The following is a 20,709-nucleotide window of genomic DNA, read 5'->3' on the forward strand; positions in this document are numbered from 1 at the left end:
TTACTCAATTAAGAATTCTAAGCATGAATTTGATTCTCAATATGATCAAATAATGACTTATCATCTTGTGTTGTCTATTTCGATTTGGCTCACAGAAATCTTTTTCAAGGAAGATGAGTTAATTCAAAAGGTTCAGAGATCGAGTGTGTAACTATCAGAGCTTGCTTAACTGATCTATTTATAGATTGATCTGCAACGATAATCTTCTTAAAATGATATATCTATTTCTTAATACAGATGTCACTGTTGTCATATCATCGTCATTTCTGACTTATTCTTGTAATATCCAAAAACCTGATATTCTGTTAGGATTCAATAAGTTGATACGAAAAATTTTATCTGCTAATTTAGCTGGGTTTTGACCATTTATCACTGATTAACTGATTCTTCAGATAATATTTTGATTTGAGCTGACTGATCGACTTATTTAAATTGTGAGTTGGGCTTCATCAATTTCCCTAGAATCAGTTTAACTATCAGAATCTTATCAGCTTGGCTCTGTATTTAGTTGGATTCCTTAGAAAATTTCTTTTTATGAATATTTAGTTTTCTTTTTTGAATTGAGTAGAGTTGGGCTTTATAATTATCCTTTGAGTCGGGGCAGCCTTTTAAATAACTAAAACTTATAATGTTTTAACATAAAATATATCGAAATAAAATGTTTTTCAGAAACAGATGGATCACTCTAACCCACTTTTTAAAATTATTTTGTTGTAATATTTTAAATACACAGACACCCCTATAAATTTTATTATATCTAAGATTTATTTTCCAAAAATTTAATTGATTTATTTATTTAGCTCGAGAATGTCAGTGAGTTTTGTTATAAAAAAATATTTTATTTATGATAACTTATAAACAAATTGAGTTTCAACTAGGTTTTAAGCTATCGAACAAGTATATAACTTGATTTTAAACCTAGTTCAACATATATTTAAGAATTACGGCTGAATTCAACAAGTTCGGTAATCTCAAACATATGAATTATTTATTTTGTTTGTTCATCCTAAATGTACAAATAAATCATATGTTCTATTACTACTTGATATCCCCTAACATAATTATTTGTCACATCATCATTATATTTTTTCCAAAGATAAAACCAATGTTTGAGCATAGTATAATATAAATAGATTTTCTTCTACCACCCTACACAAACAAAACCCTACTAATTTACTCTTCTCTCATTTTCTGTTTAACTTAAATATAGGAGTGTCACATCGAGATTTTCTCCGATGCCCCTAGTTTTTGTGTTCATGTTTTCAGGTGATCGAGAGGAAATTTAGTGGCGATTGGGCTACAAATATCGGACAATTAGACCGGGATATATATTTTGGGAGTATCACTACTCATATCGTTTAAAATGATGTTTGCTCTTTTTTTTTTCAAATGAAAACTGCTCAAAATAACATGACGTTTTGATTGTTTTTCGAGAAAATAATAGTTCTTCGTATCAAATTTTATTTTGTTAGCAGATTTCAAATAAAATAATTAGTAGTGCTACAATAACTTTAAAATAACATAATTCTTTTGTCAGATATGAAATTTATCTTCAATTCGTCAACTCTAAGTTTAACTCCAAAATATTTAAAATTGCATTGTTACAATAACTATATAGCACATGTTTGATTCATATGAATTACAAAGAGTGCAATTTTCAGGAGAATGGTTGTTAGGGAGTTATAACTGTATATGTTGAGAGAACAATTTTAATATGATATTTGAGTTATTGTACAATTTAAAATTGAGTAGGTCTCATGTGAGACCGTCTCACGGATCTCAATATGTGAGACGAGTCAACCCTGTCCATATTTACAATAAAAAGTAATAATCTTAGCATAAAAAGTAATACTATTTCATGGATCCAAATAAAGATCCGTCTCACAAAATAAGACCCGTGAGATCGTCTCACACAAGTTTTACCTTTAAAATTTTATAGTTACACCATCACCATTATTTATATTTTTTTTAGTAAAACAACAAGCGTTTAATTATATGGTCTCAACAAAAATGTTTTTCAAGGTAACTCAATGGTGACAATAAAATTTTTTTGTGTGGTCATATGTGAAACATCTGAAAGAATAAAAAAAGTGTACGAAGTAAGTTATTTATTTGGTTAGAAGCTACATATATCACTTGATTTTAAATTCAGCTCATAATTAATTTATTTAAGCATTATAAGCTTATAGCTCAACAAAAATTTGATTTGTTTGTTGTTTTTGGGGAAAACAATAAGGTAAAAATTTGTGTGAGACGGTTTCACGGGTCGTATTTTGTGAGACAGATCTCTTATTTGGTTCATCCATGAAAAATATTACTTTTTATTCTAAAAGTATTACTTATTATTGTGAATATCGATAGGATTATGACCTATCTCACATATAAAAATTTTTGAGACCGTCTCACAAAAGACCTAATCAAACAGTAATTATGACTAAGAATTAATAGTACAAGGGAATGGAATTGCAACCTAGTTTTGATGGTCACGTGCATCATGTATTGATGAAGACACGTGATTTTTGGGACCCTATCCAAATTATTTATTTTTAAAAAATATTTTATTATGTTACTATTATAATATAATATTAAATAAAATTGAATAGTACCCGCGTAATTAATCTTGCCATAAAAAATATTTATGGAATTCAATACGTCGGCAGGGGTAAAACCGACATTTCGCTTGCCAATATTTATGACTTCCTGTGATCCGCTCGAAGCTAACAGACAAACAAGTGGATGGGTCAGCAACTGTCGTTCCCTCCATCATCACAGAATATTAATTGAAATTTTTTGATTTCCGAAGAATTCTTCAGTTTTTTCATTGAATGAAGCGTCGTTGGACAATCTTCGTTCGACTCTGCTAGGTGGGTGAATTTTATTGGTTTCGATTTTTGTATTCTTTTGGTGTAATTTGTATGAGATCTCGCCGAGAAATGTATTCAAGTATTTTTTTATTATTATTGATCGTTTTTTTTGTTCTTTTTCGGTTTTTAATTAATTATCCGCAGATTGTGTAGAAATTTTCCAGGGAAATCAAATGTTTCAGCTGATTATTTTTCTCTGTTGCCATTTCGAAGCTCGTTTCTATGTCGTATATTCCATTTTCCATAGCGATTCTGTGTGTTTTTCTTTTTCGTGAATCCAAGCATGTAAATTACGTGTTTGTATTCTGTTTTTGCAGGTTTTATGATATTCAATGGACAATTCTGAGATTGAAGATAGGTTACTATGCATTGGCGAGCCAAAGGTACAGAGTTGTATATGCTTTTCAAGCAACTACTCTTAAAATCTCCGGTCCACCCTCGCGGTGGCACAAACAATCATAATATTTATAGAAATGTTGTGTTTCGACTTAATCGAGATTTATGAATGTGGGTGCTGCAGCTGCACCGTGAAATGTGCAAGAGCTTACGCGCTGTGTATGCGAAAGTATTCGCGATATTTCCCGACATAGAAGCGACTCGACCCAGAAGCACGTCCGGTATTCAAGCACTATGTGCTTTGCACATAGCACTTGAGAACACTAAGGCTATTCTTCAACACTGTGCGGAATGCAGTAAACTTTACTTGGTATTGCTGCCCATCCTTTGAAACTTGTTGGAAAAAATGTGGTAAAATCTATTAATATATTATTGGTTTGATCCAAATGATTTGGTTTTGTTATCAGGCTATAACTGGAGATTCTGTTGTTCTGAAATTTGAGAAAGCAAGACGTGCTCTCCGAGATAGTTTAAGGCGGATAGAAGATATAGTTCCGCAGCCCATTGGTGTTCAGGTGATACCGGATATAGTTATGTTATTTGGTTGATATGATTTAAGAATTTTTAACTATTTTAAGTGCTAGTTTTTTCAATATTGTATCATTTATGAAGCATCGTTAGTACATTAGTTTGATTCAAATAATACGTCTTCTTTCAGATCGCTGAAATTTTAGTCGACCTTGGAAGGATTGAGTTCTCTGTTAATCAAATGGAGAAGCAAATTGGTGAAAATATCATTTTATTGCTACAGAAGGGGAGAAACTTTAACAGAAACTCTAACAACGAAAGTGAGCTTGAATCTTTTAACGAGGCCGCTTCGAAGCTTGGCATTAACTGTTTGAGAGCAGCTCTCAGAGAGAGAAGGGCTCTCAAGAAACTACTAGAAAGAGCCAGGGCTGACGAAGACAACCGGAAAGAGTCAATCGTGGCTTATCTTCTGCATCTCACGAGAAATTATTCAAAGTCATTCAGGACTGAGTTCTCGGATGACAATGACTCGCAAGGTTCAACACCTTGCTCCCCAAATATCCAAGAATCTTTCGACGGACATGAGATTGGGCAAAATGGTTGTGATTTTGATAAGAAGCTGTCAAAATTAAGTTCTTTGAATTTCAAGACGAACTTTAAGAAATCCGAGCAGATGCCTGTCCCACCGGAAGAGCTTAGATGTCCTATATCATTACAACTTATGTATGATCCAGTTATTATAGCTTCTGGGCAAACATATGAAAGGGTTTGCATTGAAAAATGGTTCGATGATGGGCATATTACTTGTCCTAAAACTCAGCAGCAGCTCCCTCATCTTTCCTTAACTCCTAATTATTGTGTCAAGGGTCTGGTGGCTAGTTGGTGTGAACAGAATGGGGTTCCTGTTCCATGCGCCCCACCAGAGTCACTCGACCTCAATTATTGGAGGCTCGTGCTGTCAGAAGGCGACTCTGCAAATTCAAAGTTGACAGGAACTGTTGGCTCATGCGAGTTCGAGTGTATCAATGCAGCACCTGATGACAAAGATGTCGTCGAGGAAGCTGGAGAGATGAAAGTAGATGCTGTTTCTGCACTGGAAGGCGATGAAAAAGATTTTTCATTTGAACAATATGAAAACTTTTTGGTCATTTTAGACAAAGAGGATGACCTGTTGAAGAAATGTAAAGTGGTGGAACAGATAAGACACCTGCTAAAAGGCGATGAAGAGGCTAGGATTTATATGGGGACCCATGGTTTTGTGGAAGCATTGCTGCAATTTTTAGAGTCTGCTGTCTCTGCTGGTTCTGTCACTGCTCAGGAAATTGGAGCAATGGCTCTCTTCAACTTGGCTGTCAACAATAATAGGTATACTTGCCTCTGAGCATAAGTTAAATTTCCAATTCAACATGTCATGAGCTTTATCATAAACTCTGTTAATTCCTTTTTGTTGCGATGATCAGAAACAAAGAATTGATGTTGGAATCAGGAGTACTTCCACTACTGGATAAAATGATTGCCAATACTGATTCAGTTGGAGCAGCAACAGCTCTTTACCTCAATATTTCCTGCCTTGATGCAGCCAAGCCGATTATTGGAACTTCAGAGTCTGTCCCTTTCTTGATCAGAGTTCTTAAACGTGAATCCAACACACAATGCAAGCTCGACGCCCTCCACACTCTCTATAACATTTCCAGCCATCCAGCCAACATTCCACACCTTCTGTCATCTGGTATTATTGATTCTCTTCAAACTCTTATTTCACAGCCTGAGGACCACACCTGGACCGAGAAATGCATAGCCGTTGTAATCTATTTAGCTTCAAGTAGCACTGCGAGAGATGAAATCATGAAGACTCCTGGTCTTGTTAATGGGCTAGCAACTATATTAGATGTTGGTGAGCCTGTGGAACAAGAACAAGCAGCTGCATGCCTTCTTGTATTATGTACTGCCAATGAAAAGTGCAGTCAAATTGTACTTCAAGAAGGGGTGATACCATCATTGGTCTCAATTTCGGTAAATGGGACCGCAAGAGGAAAACAGAAGGCTCAAAAGCTTCTGATGTTGTTCCGAGAACAGCGACAGCGGGATGCATCACCACCTCCAGTTCGACCGAGGGTCGAGAGCACTCAGAGCAGCAAGATGGTATTGCCTGCTCATGATCCAAAACCGTTATCCAAGTCAATCTCAAGGAGAACGGTGGAGAAAGCTATGAGTTTTTGGTGGAAGAATAAAAGTCGCTCTGTACATCAGTATTGACAAGTGCTGGTAGATTCTTCATGTGGTTAGTGTTGTAAAGTCTGTTGATCCTCGTGTTTTTGTGGTGGACACAAGAGAGTGTACATATATACCGTACAATATGATACTTTCATGTATATAATCACAAGTTCAGATTTAACTGTGACAAATTTTCCAACCTTTGTTTGAACATTTAGTAGCTTCTCCTTTCCAAGATGAAACAACTGCATTTCATCCTGTTTTCTGCACCACGTATGCTTGTAGATCGAGTCAAGATCCAATAACAATCCAACACTCTAATATCTTGTATACAATAACTAAAGTGTGCTTTATTTCCAACAATCTCCTTCCATAACCAGAGGTATTGAACATAAACTTTATAAAATCTATAAAACTCTAGGAGTATCTAATATTTTCCATAGAGCTCCAATTATTCTAATAGAATTATTTGCGTACAAACATTAAGTATTGTCACTCTAAAGATTTTAGTAGACTTTAATTAAATAAAATATCATTTTAACCTATATATCTCTATTTCTCACTCAAAAGACGACGTTTTTCTCATCTCTAAAGACAAATCAAGTTTAAGAGCCATGATTCATTATTTATAAAATATTATGATTTCTCGGTATATTCGTGTTGAAATCATGTGTTTTAAACAACTTACGTGTGTAATCTACGAGGGATACTCTTACGAGATATATTGTAACATTTACGTTCTTCGTGTTGTTCAACAATTTTCTTTCGCGTTCTACAATCTATAAATTGTTAGTATCCGTTAATTGTTTTTAAATTATATGATTTAATATAATGGAGATATAAACCTATAAACTAACTCAAATTAGGATGTTTCCTGAACCATGCTTAATAGATGCATGTTTTACAGTATAAATATACTAATAAACTCAAAATCAAGAAATATGTTCTTAACATCGCACTTCTGAAAGAATGTACAAAATGTGATTTGATATTGTTTTTATGGGTTGTTGTCATTTAGGAGTTGGGTTTTATTTTCTTGTGAAGCATGAAATATGTTATTTTTCTTCTTTTGGTCAATGTCTAAGTAAAATATATGCTTGTTAGCTTCTTATTACTATATATTTATTTCACATCTTTCGATCACTTAAGTGATAGCGTATGCCATCAATGTGATAATCACAAATTAAATATAATGCGTGGACGACTAAAGAGAGCAATAGATTATTAAAACTCATGGTTAATGCTGTCATACAATGATGGTGTGATAAGGATGGAGCATTTAACAAAAAAACAGTAGAAAAAAATATTTCTTGCTTTAAAGAAAAAACTTGGATATAAAACACTATTACACAATATCAAAATAATTTAAAGTGGTTTAAGACAAAGTATAAGAGGATTGTTAAAAAGATGAGAATCTTCTAGTTAAAATAATAAAATTTAAATATACTTTGTAACAATTATCATTGACATAATTATTAAAGATATTCAATAAAATTTTGTGAGTTTTCTCTCAAATTTAAATTTTTTTTGCTTTGTTCTTCCAAAAATCAAAATTATTAAAGATTCGTTTTTTGTGGCGTTTGTCGTTTATTTTCATAAAGATTGTCAAAGATGAGTTTTTTGAAGGTTATATGAAATTCAATTGTTTATTCTTGATTATTTGCTGTTAAATTTTTCGTAGTTTAGTGATGAATATCACAATAATTATTTTTTTCAAGAAGATCGGGACAACACAACGGTTTTTTATTTTTTTGAATCGAGGGCGTGACTTCGTTTTCGATCACGTTTGCATTTCACGTTTGAAGAATCACATCATTTGGTATCAGAGCATTTGGTTCCTTTTGATTCAAGTAAGTATCTTTTTTTTTTTTTATCTGATCTATTTTTCTTTTGTTCTGTTTTTAGATCTGCATGATTCTGTCGATCTTTGATGTTTCGTGAATCTTTCGATTCTTGAAATTCTTTGAGTCGTCCTACGTTGTTTGTGTTGCACGAATTATAGTTGTGCAAAAAAGAAAAAAAAAAAGAAAAAGAAAGAGTATTAAAATTTGTTTGCTATTGGTTTTTGAATTTTGTTCTTGTTTCTTTGTGAGTTTTATTCAAGTGTTTGTCTACGCACACACAAAAAGAAAACTTCAAAGTTCTTGGCTTTGCTCAGTCCAAGTGAGATAGTTGCAAATATCCACGAGTTGAATATGAAAGTTAGATACAAATATAAAGCTTGAGCGCATATTCGAGAGAACTCTCAAATTCGAGTGAAAAAATTGAGTGTGAACGTATATTCAATGGAGTGACTGATGAGTATTTGTAGTGAAAAAAAAAGAATTGAATGCCTTTCATTGGAGTGACTAGTGAGAATTTGTGGTGAGAAAACTTTATTCTTTATTTTTTTCTGCTAATATTTCTTGCATGTACACATGTATCTCGATATAAAAATTTAAGAAATTTTTGGAGAGTTAGAACGACTGTAGGAGAAGGAGTTTATGCCTTCCACATGATAGGTATATGCAAGTTGGTGGGCATAGGATAGCGAGATGAGTTGATGTCGATAGAGAATCACACTTTGATTAGGATGATGATAGGAAGGTTGAAGAGAATAGACGAGGTAGTAGAGTTGAAGGGAATACAAAATATAGTATGGATTGAGATTATGATAGATGGTGTGATGGGAGTAGTAGATGTAGAAGCCGAGAATAGTATAGTTGTGGTGGGGCTAAGATAAAAATTCCATCTTTCGATGGGGGAGCCGACCCAAAAACATAACTTGAGTGAGGAAGAAGATGAAGTGTATCTTTGAGGTACAAGATTATTCAGAAGGTATGAAAGTAAAACGAGCTTGTAGCGAGTTTATCGACTATGTTATTACTTGATGGCATAAATTAGTATTGGATAGAAGACGATATGGAGAGGACCCTATAGTCTCGTGAGATGAGATAAAAATTGTGATGTGGAAACAATTTGTTTCTAGTCGCTATGATAAGAGAGTTGATAGAAGAGTTAAACGTGACTTGTATGAGGCGTTTTGTGCATCCACATGGATGTTGAGCTTGGAAGACGAAATCGTGGCTAGACCAATGGCGGATTCAAATCATAAAGCGTACAAGTATGAATATCAAGGTGCACCTGACAATTCAATTTCTCGTACTTGTCATAATATATGTTGTTAGTGTCTAGAGTTAGGATATGACATTAGTCAATGTCCAAATGAGGCGGTGACAGTAATAGATTCCCAAGTGGAGCTTGAATCCAAGATTGTAGTTGAGCTTCAATATGAAGTTGAGGTTGGAGTTTATTATGAAAGTATTCATTTGCTTGATGATTCGATTTTTGTTGAACAATATACCTAGGAGAGTGAATCAGTAGATGATGGAAAAGTTCTTATTACGTCTACTACGGAGGTGGAGGAGAGTAGACAAAGTGAAATTTTGTTGCATACATGTGTGGAGGAACAAAAATTTTTATTAGTTCAATTGAATACAAAAAAAAAGTTCTCGAGGTTCAATCGGCATGTCATGAAATGAGTGGAAAAAATGTGAAATGTACGAAAGAAAGAGTGAACCAAATAATGAGATGACCATAGGAAAAAAATGAAAAATATGAAATAAAATAAAAAGGAAAAGAGCCAAAGTAAAGGAAAAAATTATTTGATGATCCAAAAAAGTGAAATGAGATAGAATTATTTTTATATAAACCCCTTCAAGTACCTTGTACAAAGAGGTTTATTCACATTGTGATGATAAAACCTATTCAATCCCGATCATTGTTAGCTCTTCTTTGCAGGATTCTAGAGATATCATGATGAAGAGGCAATCAAGTGTTGAGGGTGAGAGAATTTCATGGCTTGATCTATATGAATTTGGAAGCAATCAAACTGAGATAAGGGTAGCTGCTCACACAACGACTGAAAGTTATATTTTCCTTAATTACCTTGATTCTATGTTTTGTTTTCAAAAATTTGAGAACATGTTGCAAATGTGGTAGTTGAGGGACCAAATGAAAATTTAGGTTTATTATCCTATTTTATGGGTTTGAGAATGTTGATAAATTTCATGTACATATTATGATTTTTGGTTCCTCACAAGGTGCCAAATTGGTGCAATGTGATGAATACAATGACTTGTATGCATAATGATTAAATTTTTATGATGTGTCAAGAGATTGCGTGGGTAGTATATTTAGTATGTCCTATTTGCATGATTGTAATTTGATTGGTGAATGTTATGAAGAATGCATGGTTGAATATGAGAGTTTTTATTTTCATGATGAATATTGGTTTAAAGAGAATAAATTCATTGTATATTTGTTGCACAAATAATGTTTTAGTAAGACAGATAGTTGTTATATGATCTTTGATGTAATGCATGATTATATGTGTTGATTGTATATGAAGAGGTATGTTAAGTGGTGTAGTGAAACATACATTGCATATAAGAAAAAGACATCTAGGCTTGATTCTTATGTATTGCATGAGTTAATTATTATTCCTAGTTAATTATAGTCGTACACCTATATGAATTTTATTTTGGTGTTAACTAGGCATAAGAAGTGGAAGAATTGGTGTTCATGATGCTTAATGATATTTTGTTATTATCATTTGGTGTCATTTGTTATTTATCGTATGGAGTAAAAGATGAATACATAGCAAGGACACTCGTTGAGTTGGGGTTTCTAGGGCGGAAGGAGCGAGCAGATGATATCACCTACAAGCTGGATTTGAAAGGTAAGTATATTTGCGTTATAATTTGTCGTGTTACTAACTTGCTTTGTTTTTTGTGTAGGTAACAAAGATTTGATGACAAATCTTTTTGAAGAAGAAAAATATGATATGAATCTAGCAGGACGTTACCAGCTAACTCTGGAAAGAAGTTCAAGGATCTCAAGGATTCATGGCGAGCTATCAAGCTTTTTCAACATCTATAAATGATTATCTCTCATTTGCATTTCACACCGTTTCTTTTTCTTTTTCCCCCCCACTAATTTAATTAATTCTATGTTAGAATTTTAAGCCTTAGCAGTTAAAATCCAAATCTGTAAGATATAAAATCTTGAGTTTGGATTTTCTAAATTTATATGTTTTAATTCAAAATTTATTATTAAATTCGAGAGTTATCTTCCAATTTTGAATTTTTTAAGCAAGTTCACTAAAATTTAAGTTTGCAAGATATAAATTCTTGAATTTGGATTTTTAAATTTGACGTTTAGAATTAGCGTGACTTTAATTGGAAAGTTTGTATATCATCTTGATAGCGTTCTAAACACTCTAACATTCGTGTGACTTTAAAACTTATAGTATTACTATTTTAAAGTCGACAATCGTTGTATTTTGATAAACGAATTGTCAACAACCGTGAGCATGGAAGCGAGACAATATCGTTTTAAAGAAAAATAGTCAAACTCTTGCTCCGACTATTTTCCATAACCATTTTTTATTCTCCCGTTTATAGCATGTGTTTTCCCAAGACAACTACTAAAATTTTACCCAACACGCCCTTGATTGTTTAACAATATTGTATCACAAGACCTATTGTCTTAGAATGAATGCATTTGTGTTTTAAAAAAATGATACTATAAATCTTGGAAATTACAAATAAGACCCTTGAGTTCTTGAGAATAATTTCATTTGCATACAATTTCATTTTTGTATAATTTTTTGTCTAAAAATTTGTTCGGTCGAATTTAGCTTATATTGTTATATTCTACAATCACCAATTTAGTTGATTTCAACTCTTGCCTCGACTTTAAATCAACATTCTGCCTAAATTGATAGCCATTTACACTCATCTATTGTTCTTTGGGACATTTCATTCATTAGCAACAGTATGCACAAAGTGAGGACAACTTAACAAGTAAATACACTTGATAATTGAAAACTAAGTACATGTTGCATTAAATTTCAATATTAGAGGTTGATTTTCATATTTTTAGAGGGTGAAATGAAACTTAGATTTGAAAAAAGTATTCACGAAATTTAAAAATTTTCGACACCGAGCATCGTCTGTGGAGCTAGCTAGCTACCAGCAGCAGGAAGGCAACTTGAAGGAGAAAGTAGAGGGAAGATGGCCGGTTCTTCGTATATAATCTGCTATTTCTGATGTCTTCACGGTCATCTTGTTCAGTTTGGCCTCGGCATTTGCTCGTTGCTCCTCGGCTATCCTCCTGGTCGATGCAAGCTTGTTCGTGTACTTCTCTTGGGCTCGAGATTTCAATCTTTCGGCTTTTGCCTACACGCAAAATTTGTGAATCTTTCGACACTTCAATCATGGAATGTGTTGCAATATAATGTTTGATCAACAGAAGTAGTTAATTCTAGTATTGTAATTTGTACCTCTGTCTTTCTCATTTCCATTTCAGCTTTCCTTTTCTGATGATTCTCCCAAGCCTGAATCTTCACCTCTTCGCGCTTGTACCTAAAAGATCCATTGATGAACGGTGAAAAAGATGCTACACAATTTTAAAACTTGAAACAGAATCCATGAAATCAATCACCTTGCCATGTATTTTGCACGTTCGGCCTCGTCCCAAGCAGTTGCTCGAATTTCCAGAGCTCTCAAGTTTCTTGATTGATCAGTAGTCTTGCTCATGTTCTCAGTGATGTTGTCGGGTTCTTGTTCTTCTCCGTTAACTTTTCTTGCTGATCCATTGGTCCTTTTCGGTTCGTTTTTAGCCTGACGTTCGGGTGCCATTGTCACCCCATTTTGACACCTCAAAGAACTGGCTGGCTCTGATGCTATATGACTCCTTGGAGCCGGAGTATTGGCCCGAATTGGGGTACCCGCTCTCGATGGTTCTTGGCTGGCAATTGGCGTCATTTCCGTGCCCATATCTCTGACACACACAGATCTCACAACTGATTTTGAACTGTCAACAGGCTTGCTGATTCGCCATACCGACTCATCGCAGTCCACGGTTTTGGTTTCGACTTCATCTCGATTCATGCTCTCCGAGCTAGGGCAGCCGCTTTCGACCTCTTCTTCCTCGCTGGAGTAGTTTTTCTTTGGCACGGGCACGATCAACCTCCGGTCATCCGCATTCGAATTACGCGGCGAGGCCTTGGCCTGATTCTTCTCCCCTCTGGACAGATTCACCAGCCACTTCTGAGCATCGTCCCATTTCGACGGCGTCGGTTTTCCTAAGGCCGTCCGATGATGATGAGAGGCGCGGTTCACGTCATTTCTCTTGTGAAAATCGAAACTAATGCAACTCCCACCGGATATCTCCTGTGTGGTGCCATTGTTCAAGCATCCCTTATCCTCCACACCTCTCATTTTCACAGCACTAACTTAAACAACCTCAACCCTTCAAAATGCACCCAAAAACCAATCAAGTAGAAAAAATTAAATAAGGAACAAACACTGTACATTCTCTGTGGGGCATTCATTCATTTGATATTCCCATAGGATCCACTGAAGAAAAATCAAAACAAACCAAATGATGCAGAGAATAAAAATTTAGAAACCAAGAAACTTTTGGAGGATGGCAGAGCTGGGAAATGGAGTTCAGATCCACCAACTTTTGCCTCAATAAAAACAAAAAAATCCATTAATTAATTCCACAATACTAACACATGCATGGTAAAAAAAAAAAGTCCGATACTTGACAATAAAATACTGCTAAAACCCACAAATACAGCAGCCCTTTTGTCACCAAAAGCAGAAAAAAAAACTACACTCGGTTGGGTTCAAACTCACCTCGACATCTTTTACTAACAGAGGAATCTTTTGGAGAGTTTCAGAAAAGCTGCTAAGCATTGAAGTGTCATAGTCTGCCGTTTCTCCAGATATTTCAGAGTAATTTAATCAAACGAATCAGTGTACATGTAAACAAATTCAATATTATAATCTATGTAAGTCTAAGATATAAGTTAAAAAATGCATTGAAATGTCAGATATAGGAGAGCTGGATGTTATACATACATCAAACTCCAATGGAATGATGGGCTGCAGAATTTGACGATTTAATGTGTCAAGATCAGTTTGGGGGGCCATTTAATTTTGAGAGTGAAAGCTGTGATAATATTCTCTCAGATATTTCACATGGAGAGGATGGGGAAGATAATGTGGTGCCTGCTATATATGGAGAGGTATAATTTGGACAGAAGTCCATTTGACCAGGTGCACGTATTGTTTTTAGAATAAACTGGCTGGTAAATAGTTTGTTGTTATTTCACAGTCTTTTGCAGATGGTCACCTTATTGTAAATTGGTTTAGTGTGGTAAAAAAAGATAGGATCTTAATTCAAAACGAGTTTATTATATGGAGAAAACACATAAAATTTATTAATTATTTCGTAGTTTCTCATGGAAGGGAGATGAGATCATGATATTATCAATCAATTCTCAATTCGAGCACCAATTTTAGACATCAAGTTTGAAATAAGAGTCCGGACCGAGCCAAGTTCTGGTAAACCATTGGCCTTGGTATGAAAAACCAACCGGCCGGCTACTTGAGCTGGTCGGCCACCGGCCTAGCTAAGTGAGTCAATTCCCATGCAATCCATGGAATACGTGTGCTCGAGTCGCTGATATAATCGTGAACAAAATGTTCATAAAACAATTTAGATGTCTATTATTAGAAGCCCAAGTGCACAATTGCTCTCCAGACCATGTTTGACATTGCCATTTGTGTAAATTAGTGAAGAAGGCCATGTGCATTGCCTTATGAATCCAAAGATGTCATTAATGCTATGTTTGCATACGTGTATGAAAGGCCACACTCAATTTTTTTATTTAATTGAAAGGATTTATAGCGTGACTAGGGAATTACCCTTAAATAATTAAGTCGATGCATTATTTTTATGGGTCTAAAAATGGCATAATAGGAGCACCAAGTATCCATGTCCATCTCATCGAGAAACAATGTCCCTCTTAAATAGACATGTGAAAGCGATGGCTCCCACTCCTTACATACCATATTTCATCAGTAAATTGGGAAAATAATTGGATTATTGGCATTGCCAGCAGTAAAAGTTTGCAACTTCTCATCAAATTTTGGGTTACTAGTGCGCTCTTCACGGTTCTCTTGGAATCGGGAATCAAACCCGAAATCATCACATACAAATTGAGATCGTTTAGGTTATGAAATTGAAATCGGAACCGGGGACATGGAGTTTGGTTTCGATTCCTGAATTAGGTCGAGAGAACGATCGAACCCTGGTGATTGAGTTGCTATATGGTTTAAAATATTTGAGTTGCACTATTATAGCTACCAACAATAGTTTTTGACAAAGTGACAAACGATCGGTCGTACACATAGACAAATTGATTTGTATCATTAAACTAATAATCTGTATAAATTAAATTGAACCGTGTAAGCAATTTGGTTCTAGTTCTGCTTTTCATTAAAATCGAAAACTGTCGTGATCAAGCACTAGTGTTCATAACATTATTTTTCTCCGAATTCATTGACATACAAACATTAAAGCCTAAGGTACAACTACAAATTGTAAAAAATTGTATTTGGGTCACCCCAAAGATTTGAATGGATTTTTAATCTCTCTATGTCGCTTCACATCACATATCTTCATATCTTATCTCCTCTCATCTATTTCTATTACTCTCTCAAATTTTCGAAATGTATCTCTATATATATTTTCATCTTTCTTTTTCAAATTTTTCATTTTTTGGCTGATTGTTCATTTAATAATTTTTTATTTTAATAACACGGGGAAATTTTGAATTATAGAATTGATTTTGTGATTTTTAATTTATGATTTATACAAATTAATGTAATATTCAATAATAATAAAAGATGATCAAAAAAATGTTGTTTAATTCTTAATAATTGAATAGTTTCGTAACAACAATGATTTTTTAAATTCATTTTCGTATTTTTAATTAATATGTAAGCTATGATATTTTTATGTAAAATTATATTCACACAATAATAAATAATATTATTTTACATTTATATTATCAATTTAAAAATAAGATTATATGTTAATCAATTGATGTATTTTAAAAATTTACAAACATGCATATAAACCCACATATATATACATGTAAGGATTAAACGATTTAACTTTTAAATAAGTAAATTTATTTTTAATATAAATATTAAAAATAATTTCAAATTGAATATGTTATATATGTCAATTAATTATTGGTTCAAAGAAATTAATAAAAAATCACATTTTATAGTTAAGTACAAAATTATAAAATTCTATAAAAAAAATCTACAAAAGTCTATAAAAATCTTGCAAAAAAGTCTACATAATCCACATAAATCTGTTTATAAATACGTGAGATTCCATAAAAGTCAATAAAAATTTATCAAATCCATAAAAGTCTATCATTTAAAAAAGTCATTAAAAGTCATCAAACTCTGAATTGAATACACCCACTAAGGTCGTAAAAGAAAAATCTTAAATAATTTAGCTAAAAGAAGAAGAAATCCCGCAGGCTGTTACCCTTCTGATCCCTAAGATTTTGAATAGGTTTGGGTTGTGTTGAATGTGTAAAGAAGTTGACATCCTTTGAGCCTAATAATTTACATTGTTTTTTCCTCGTACGTTGTTGGATTTTGATGATCGATTGCACAGTTTTATCTGAACACATCATAGGTGATAAGGTAAAATGTGGGACAAGAATCGGTTCTGACAAGAATCTCCATACTGACTTTCAGTGATCATCGAAAGTTACCAGAGGAAAAAGTGGGAAATGAGATTTAAGTGTGAAAAAATTAAACAGGCGGTCTCAAGTTTCATCTTGAATTATCCCAATTCTTAAATATGGTAATGCATCGTGATAGAGCACTGTAAAGCAAGCCATCACTACAATTTGAATCGTTTCTGATATCTACAATTCAAGCTAATTATTGTCCTTGTTCGTGTTGAAAGAAGACAAATCACAACTACAAGCTGAAGTGAATTAAGTTAGCCCATCTTGAAAAGTTCCGAGTTAAAGGGATATTCTGGGACCTGATATGTGGTTATATCAACTGTAAGATGCATCAAACCAACAAAGTCGCCACAAGTTGATGATCGGCGACAATGTCAAGCTTGGCTGCTAGATCCACCCATCAAATGAATGATTGTTGCAGTAAAAAGTCCCAACAATGCTCCAGCAATGACCTGAGGTACGAACATATTTCAGAACAAAATGATCCCAGATTTTGTAAGAATCGAGATAACTTTGGATCATACAGGAAAAGACAATTAGTCGTCTTAATTAAGTTAAATCCCGAAAACATCTTTGGCCTCAACCCCATCCAAACATGGAAGAGAGGATCCGTTGCACTTAAAATATTGCCAGGTTTAAAAATTTTGTTTCACTGTTATATCAGTTGTAATTTTGTTAGAGTGACTGCACAATTATGCAAATAAATCAAGGGATCCTTTATGGTACCTGAGAAGGAGTGTGACCAAGCAGTTCACGCAGAGGTCGGCTCTCGGCAAGAGGATGTTCAGCTGGAAGTTCGCATACTATTTGATTTAGAACCTGACATTGGCAATTTGAGAGGTGTTTCACGAATAAACATGGCATTAGAAACTCAAATACATATAATTTATATGCGGTATATCTTCAACTTTCACAACTTTATGAGAAAAAAATAGGTGGAGATGAATGGACATTGCACAGGAATATGTACGTATGTTATGGACAAAAAAATCCGTACAAACCTCTGCTTGACGTCCAGCATGTAATCTTACACCAGTTGCATCATACATCACCTGTCATGATTAATCTGGTAAGACAAAACTAATGCAACAACATTCATGGTAAGAGCAACAAGTCATTTCCAACACCAGACAGTTAACCAAACTGCATATGAAAACGATGACAATCAAGCAAAAATATGTTGGAATTTAGGCATTCTCTAATGTGAGTCATCAAAAGAGGAAACGGGCATATGCCATTCTGATATCCTCAGTCAGCGAATGGATTGTTATCCAACTCTCTTTTCCAATGTTATATTGCAAAACAAGTCCATGTTTTTGAAACCTATCCTGGGTCAGATGAAATGCGGATTTGGAGAATTATATGGGGATGGTCTGTTATTAACACTATTTCATTAACATTCTACCCATGTTATCTCTATCTTCTAACTGAATTTTGATACTCAAAAAGTGCCTATTTTTAATCTCTCACCCTTCTCCGTTCAAATAAGAATAGCTAAGGATAAATGTAACCTTCAAACAAAACCCTTGACATTTTTCACTTATTTTGGAAACACAACCTCAGCAATTGAAAAACGGAAGCACTTAAAAGTGTCACATCGTTGTTGATTCCCAACAACGCACAAAGACAAGTTTCGATTCCTATTTAACTCACAAGGATTCAATCAAATTGAGAAGAACAAGGCCAATCAAATTTGATACTTACCATGTTGTCGGTGGCTATGATAAAATGGATAAATTACAGGTAATGCAGAAACACATGGTTACAAAAGAAAAACAATCAATAGAGACTATACCACGCAAGCCAATACAAATGCAGTGGCAAACAGTGATCCTCCAAACCCGTCTTGCAAACCAACAGCCACTGCAAGAGCGACTACTGTTGCTGAATGAGATGATGGCATGCCACCAGATCCAACAAGTTGCTTAAGGTCCCAATGGTTTTCCTTGTACCTACAGAAATACAAACGCCTCAAGACTTTCAGAAATAAAAACACATGCACTCACACAAACATGTGTTAATTTTTCACAACCAGAAAGTATAACATTCACACCCAGTGTGATTCAAAAACAAGATTTGTCCTGAAAAACCAGCAGCTCCACCAATGGACTATTTTGTTGGTCATTCAAAGTTTTATCTCACTTTAGTTGAATTTGGCATGGAATGATGGAAAGGTGTAGGGAGTTGAACGGTGCCAAGGAAATCGAAAAGCAGATAAAACATTTGAATCCCCCTTACAATTTTCTTATCTTGAAAACAAGCCAATTAAGGCAGAACGTATACGTTTATTCTCGTTATTTAACCATCGCGATTGAATTCATAACTTTGGATGTTCCGCCCCAGTGCAGAACGTTCAATTTCAAGCTAGAAACAATATCATACTACATCTTTCTTTCTTTTGTTTTTTTTCATGGGTAAGAATGGAGGGGTAACATTGCTAATAGCAACTCAATATATGTCATTTATTCAATACGCAAGCTATTCATGCTGATATCTGAAGCCAATCGAATAATTTTTGATTTATCAACATGAAGCCACAGTCTTCAACAGTTCTTGATGCTTACTTTGATCCTTGAATCTTTCTTGTACTCAAATAAGTGATTTAATATCCTAATTGGAGTAATATATTTAATAAACATAAATCTGTCCGATGGCTCAAGACCTTTCTTTTAAAATATCCCTACCACAAGTCACAACCATATAGATATTTTTTTTCAGCTGGAACTTGAATCCAAGCTTAAGCGGGAAGATGCAGAACCGCCAATTATGTAAGATGTAATAGACTTTTAGATAGAAATCTTCTGAAGTTTGATATTAGAAAGGTAACACATAAAAATAAACTATACCACACACATAAAGATATGATTCTTGATTCACCTAAACCAATTGAAACAATCACAACCGAGGCAAATGGATACCAACCATAGATCTTAACTCCCAACATTTCTTGAATAAATTCAAATTTCTCATTAATTCATTAAAGAATAGCAAAGAAACACACGCATACAGACAAGATTTACCAGGAAGTGACGAGCTTGATGGACTGAGCAATAGCAAACGCTATGAGGGCAGACATCAACGGGTAATTTGTCAGAAATGTGGACGAATCATACGATGTTGTCGCTCCAGCTGCTGCCACAGTTGACTTTTGCATCGAATCTTGGACCAATCCCACGTTCGATCCCACCATTTCATCCATTCCCATCAATTTTATCTGTCCTTTTGTCCTTCTCCAATCTTCAAAACTGTATTTATATCAAAAACCAATCTATGCTCCAATTTTTTACGTCCTTTTCTTCCTCAATCTTCAACTCCTGTAGGTTTAGGCAAATAAATTTGCACTAAACACCTGATTTGACGTTTATGTTTGGAAGTAAGGAGAAAGAGACGAAATGGGAGCCGAATCAATCTTGGGAAGGGAAGCAAAGAGGTGTCCGAGGATGTCCTCGAGTCGTTATAACCACCAAAAAGTGGGTTATTATTATTTTTTTATATTTATGATCAAGATTATCTTCCAAAATTCTTTCAGAATCATGAACGTTCGGCTAGTTTGTTGGAAATTTCGAAGTTAATTACTCTGACAGTGATATCGGATATGAAAAACCATGTTAATAATATTTGATTGGTATTCGAAATTATAAATTCAATGATTTAGTTGCTTGATTGTTGATATTTTATTAATTATTTTATATTAAGAAATATATTTTGTTTTTATTTCGCCAAAACAACTTAAATAGTTCATGATTTCATGAATCATCGATCAAAAATATGTTTGAATAATTCAAGTCTAGCTCAAATTCAAACTATAATTCAAGTCGGATTCAAATAAAAAAAATATATATTTTATAATTTAAGCTTCAAATCAAACTTGTCTTGAAATACCTATTGCTTGAATTTTAGCCTTTATTTTATTTCATAAATAATATATTTTACATTATAAAAATTTTAAATATATATGTAAATAATAATAAAAAAAATATAGCTATCAAAGTTGAAAATCTAAACATATGTATATAAATATAAAAAAAAGATTTACTAATTGAAATTTAAATAACTATACACATATATTCAAAATATCAATTATAATTACATATTTTTAAAAACAAAAACAACAAATTAAATAAATTATATTATTACTAAAATAATATTTTT

At 33.7% G+C, this 20,709-nt stretch overlaps 3 protein-coding genes across 5 annotated transcripts; 1 reads left to right on the forward strand and 2 right to left on the reverse strand.

Moving 5' to 3' along the window:
- Positions 1-2,730: 2,730 nt before the first annotated feature.
- On the forward strand, positions 2,731-6,170 carry LOC140837103 (U-box domain-containing protein 6-like). Its single transcript, XM_073203108.1, has 6 exons — positions 2,731-2,864; positions 3,182-3,247; positions 3,385-3,570; positions 3,668-3,775; positions 3,919-5,093; positions 5,189-6,170. Exons 2-6 carry the CDS (start codon positions 3,197-3,199, stop codon positions 5,982-5,984), a joined length of 2,316 nt encoding a protein of 771 aa, XP_073059209.1. The 5' UTR covers positions 2,731-2,864; positions 3,182-3,196; the 3' UTR covers positions 5,985-6,170.
- Positions 6,171-11,802: 5,632 nt separating this feature from the next.
- On the reverse strand, positions 11,803-13,945 carry LOC140837104 (uncharacterized). Of its 3 annotated transcripts, none has more exons than XM_073203111.1 (4): positions 13,631-13,945; positions 12,429-13,238; positions 12,268-12,349; positions 11,803-12,163 (listed from the first exon to the last, which is right to left on the reverse strand). In XM_073203111.1, exons 2-4 carry the CDS (start codon positions 13,205-13,207, stop codon positions 11,954-11,956), a joined length of 1,071 nt encoding a protein of 356 aa, XP_073059212.1. In that variant the 5' UTR covers positions 13,208-13,238; positions 13,631-13,945; the 3' UTR covers positions 11,803-11,953. The 3 variants fall into 3 exon arrangements, with proteins under 3 accessions (XP_073059212.1, XP_073059211.1, XP_073059210.1); XM_073203110.1 differs by having other exon boundaries at positions 12,429-13,451; positions 13,631-13,944; XM_073203109.1 differs by having other exon boundaries at positions 12,429-13,944.
- A 2,657-nt stretch (positions 13,946-16,602) lies between these two features.
- Positions 16,603-20,027, reverse strand: LOC140837106 (uncharacterized). The gene is made up of 5 exons (XM_073203112.1): positions 19,578-20,027; positions 18,353-18,509; positions 17,559-17,609; positions 17,284-17,376; positions 16,603-17,009 (listed from the first exon to the last, which is right to left on the reverse strand). Exons 1-5 carry the CDS (start codon positions 19,760-19,762, stop codon positions 16,932-16,934), a joined length of 564 nt encoding a protein of 187 aa, XP_073059213.1. The 5' UTR covers positions 19,763-20,027; the 3' UTR covers positions 16,603-16,931.
- Positions 20,028-20,709: the final 682 nt, after the last annotated feature.

Source organism: Primulina eburnea, chromosome 7 (genome assembly GCF_022965805.1).
Source record: "Primulina eburnea isolate SZY01 chromosome 7, ASM2296580v1, whole genome shotgun sequence".
Taxonomy (NCBI): domain Eukaryota; kingdom Viridiplantae; phylum Streptophyta; class Magnoliopsida; order Lamiales; family Gesneriaceae; genus Primulina; species Primulina eburnea.

Excerpts from the sequence above, each read along its gene's own strand:
- LOC140837103 (XM_073203108.1), top strand. The coding sequence starts at position 3,197 with ATGGACAATTCTGAGATTGAAGATAGGTTACTATGCATTGGCGAGCCA. Across the intron at positions 3,571-3,667 it reads AATGCAGTAAACTTTACTTG|GCTATAACTGGAGATTCTGT; the intron begins GTATTGCTGCCC and ends TTTTGTTATCAG. Across the intron at positions 3,776-3,918 it reads CGCAGCCCATTGGTGTTCAG|ATCGCTGAAATTTTAGTCGA; the intron begins GTGATACCGGAT and ends GTCTTCTTTCAG.
- LOC140837104 (XM_073203111.1), bottom strand. The coding sequence starts at position 13,207 with ATGAGAGGTGTGGAGGATAAGGGATGCTTGAACAATGGCACCACACAG. Across the intron at positions 12,350-12,428 it reads CGTGCAAAATACATGGCAAG|GTACAAGCGCGAAGAGGTGA; the intron begins GTGATTGATTTC and ends TGGATCTTTTAG. Across the intron at positions 12,164-12,267 it reads TGGAAATGAGAAAGACAGAG|GCAAAAGCCGAAAGATTGAA; the intron begins GTACAAATTACA and ends TTTTGCGTGTAG.
- LOC140837106 (XM_073203112.1), bottom strand. The coding sequence starts at position 19,762 with ATGGGAATGGATGAAATGGTGGGATCGAACGTGGGATTGGTCCAAGAT. Across the intron at positions 18,510-19,577 it reads ATCAAGCTCGTCACTTCCTG|GTACAAGGAAAACCATTGGG; the intron begins GTAAATCTTGTC and ends GTATTTCTGTAG. Across the intron at positions 17,610-18,352 it reads CATTTGTATTGGCTTGCGTG|GTGATGTATGATGCAACTGG; the intron begins GTATAGTCTCTA and ends TAATCATGACAG.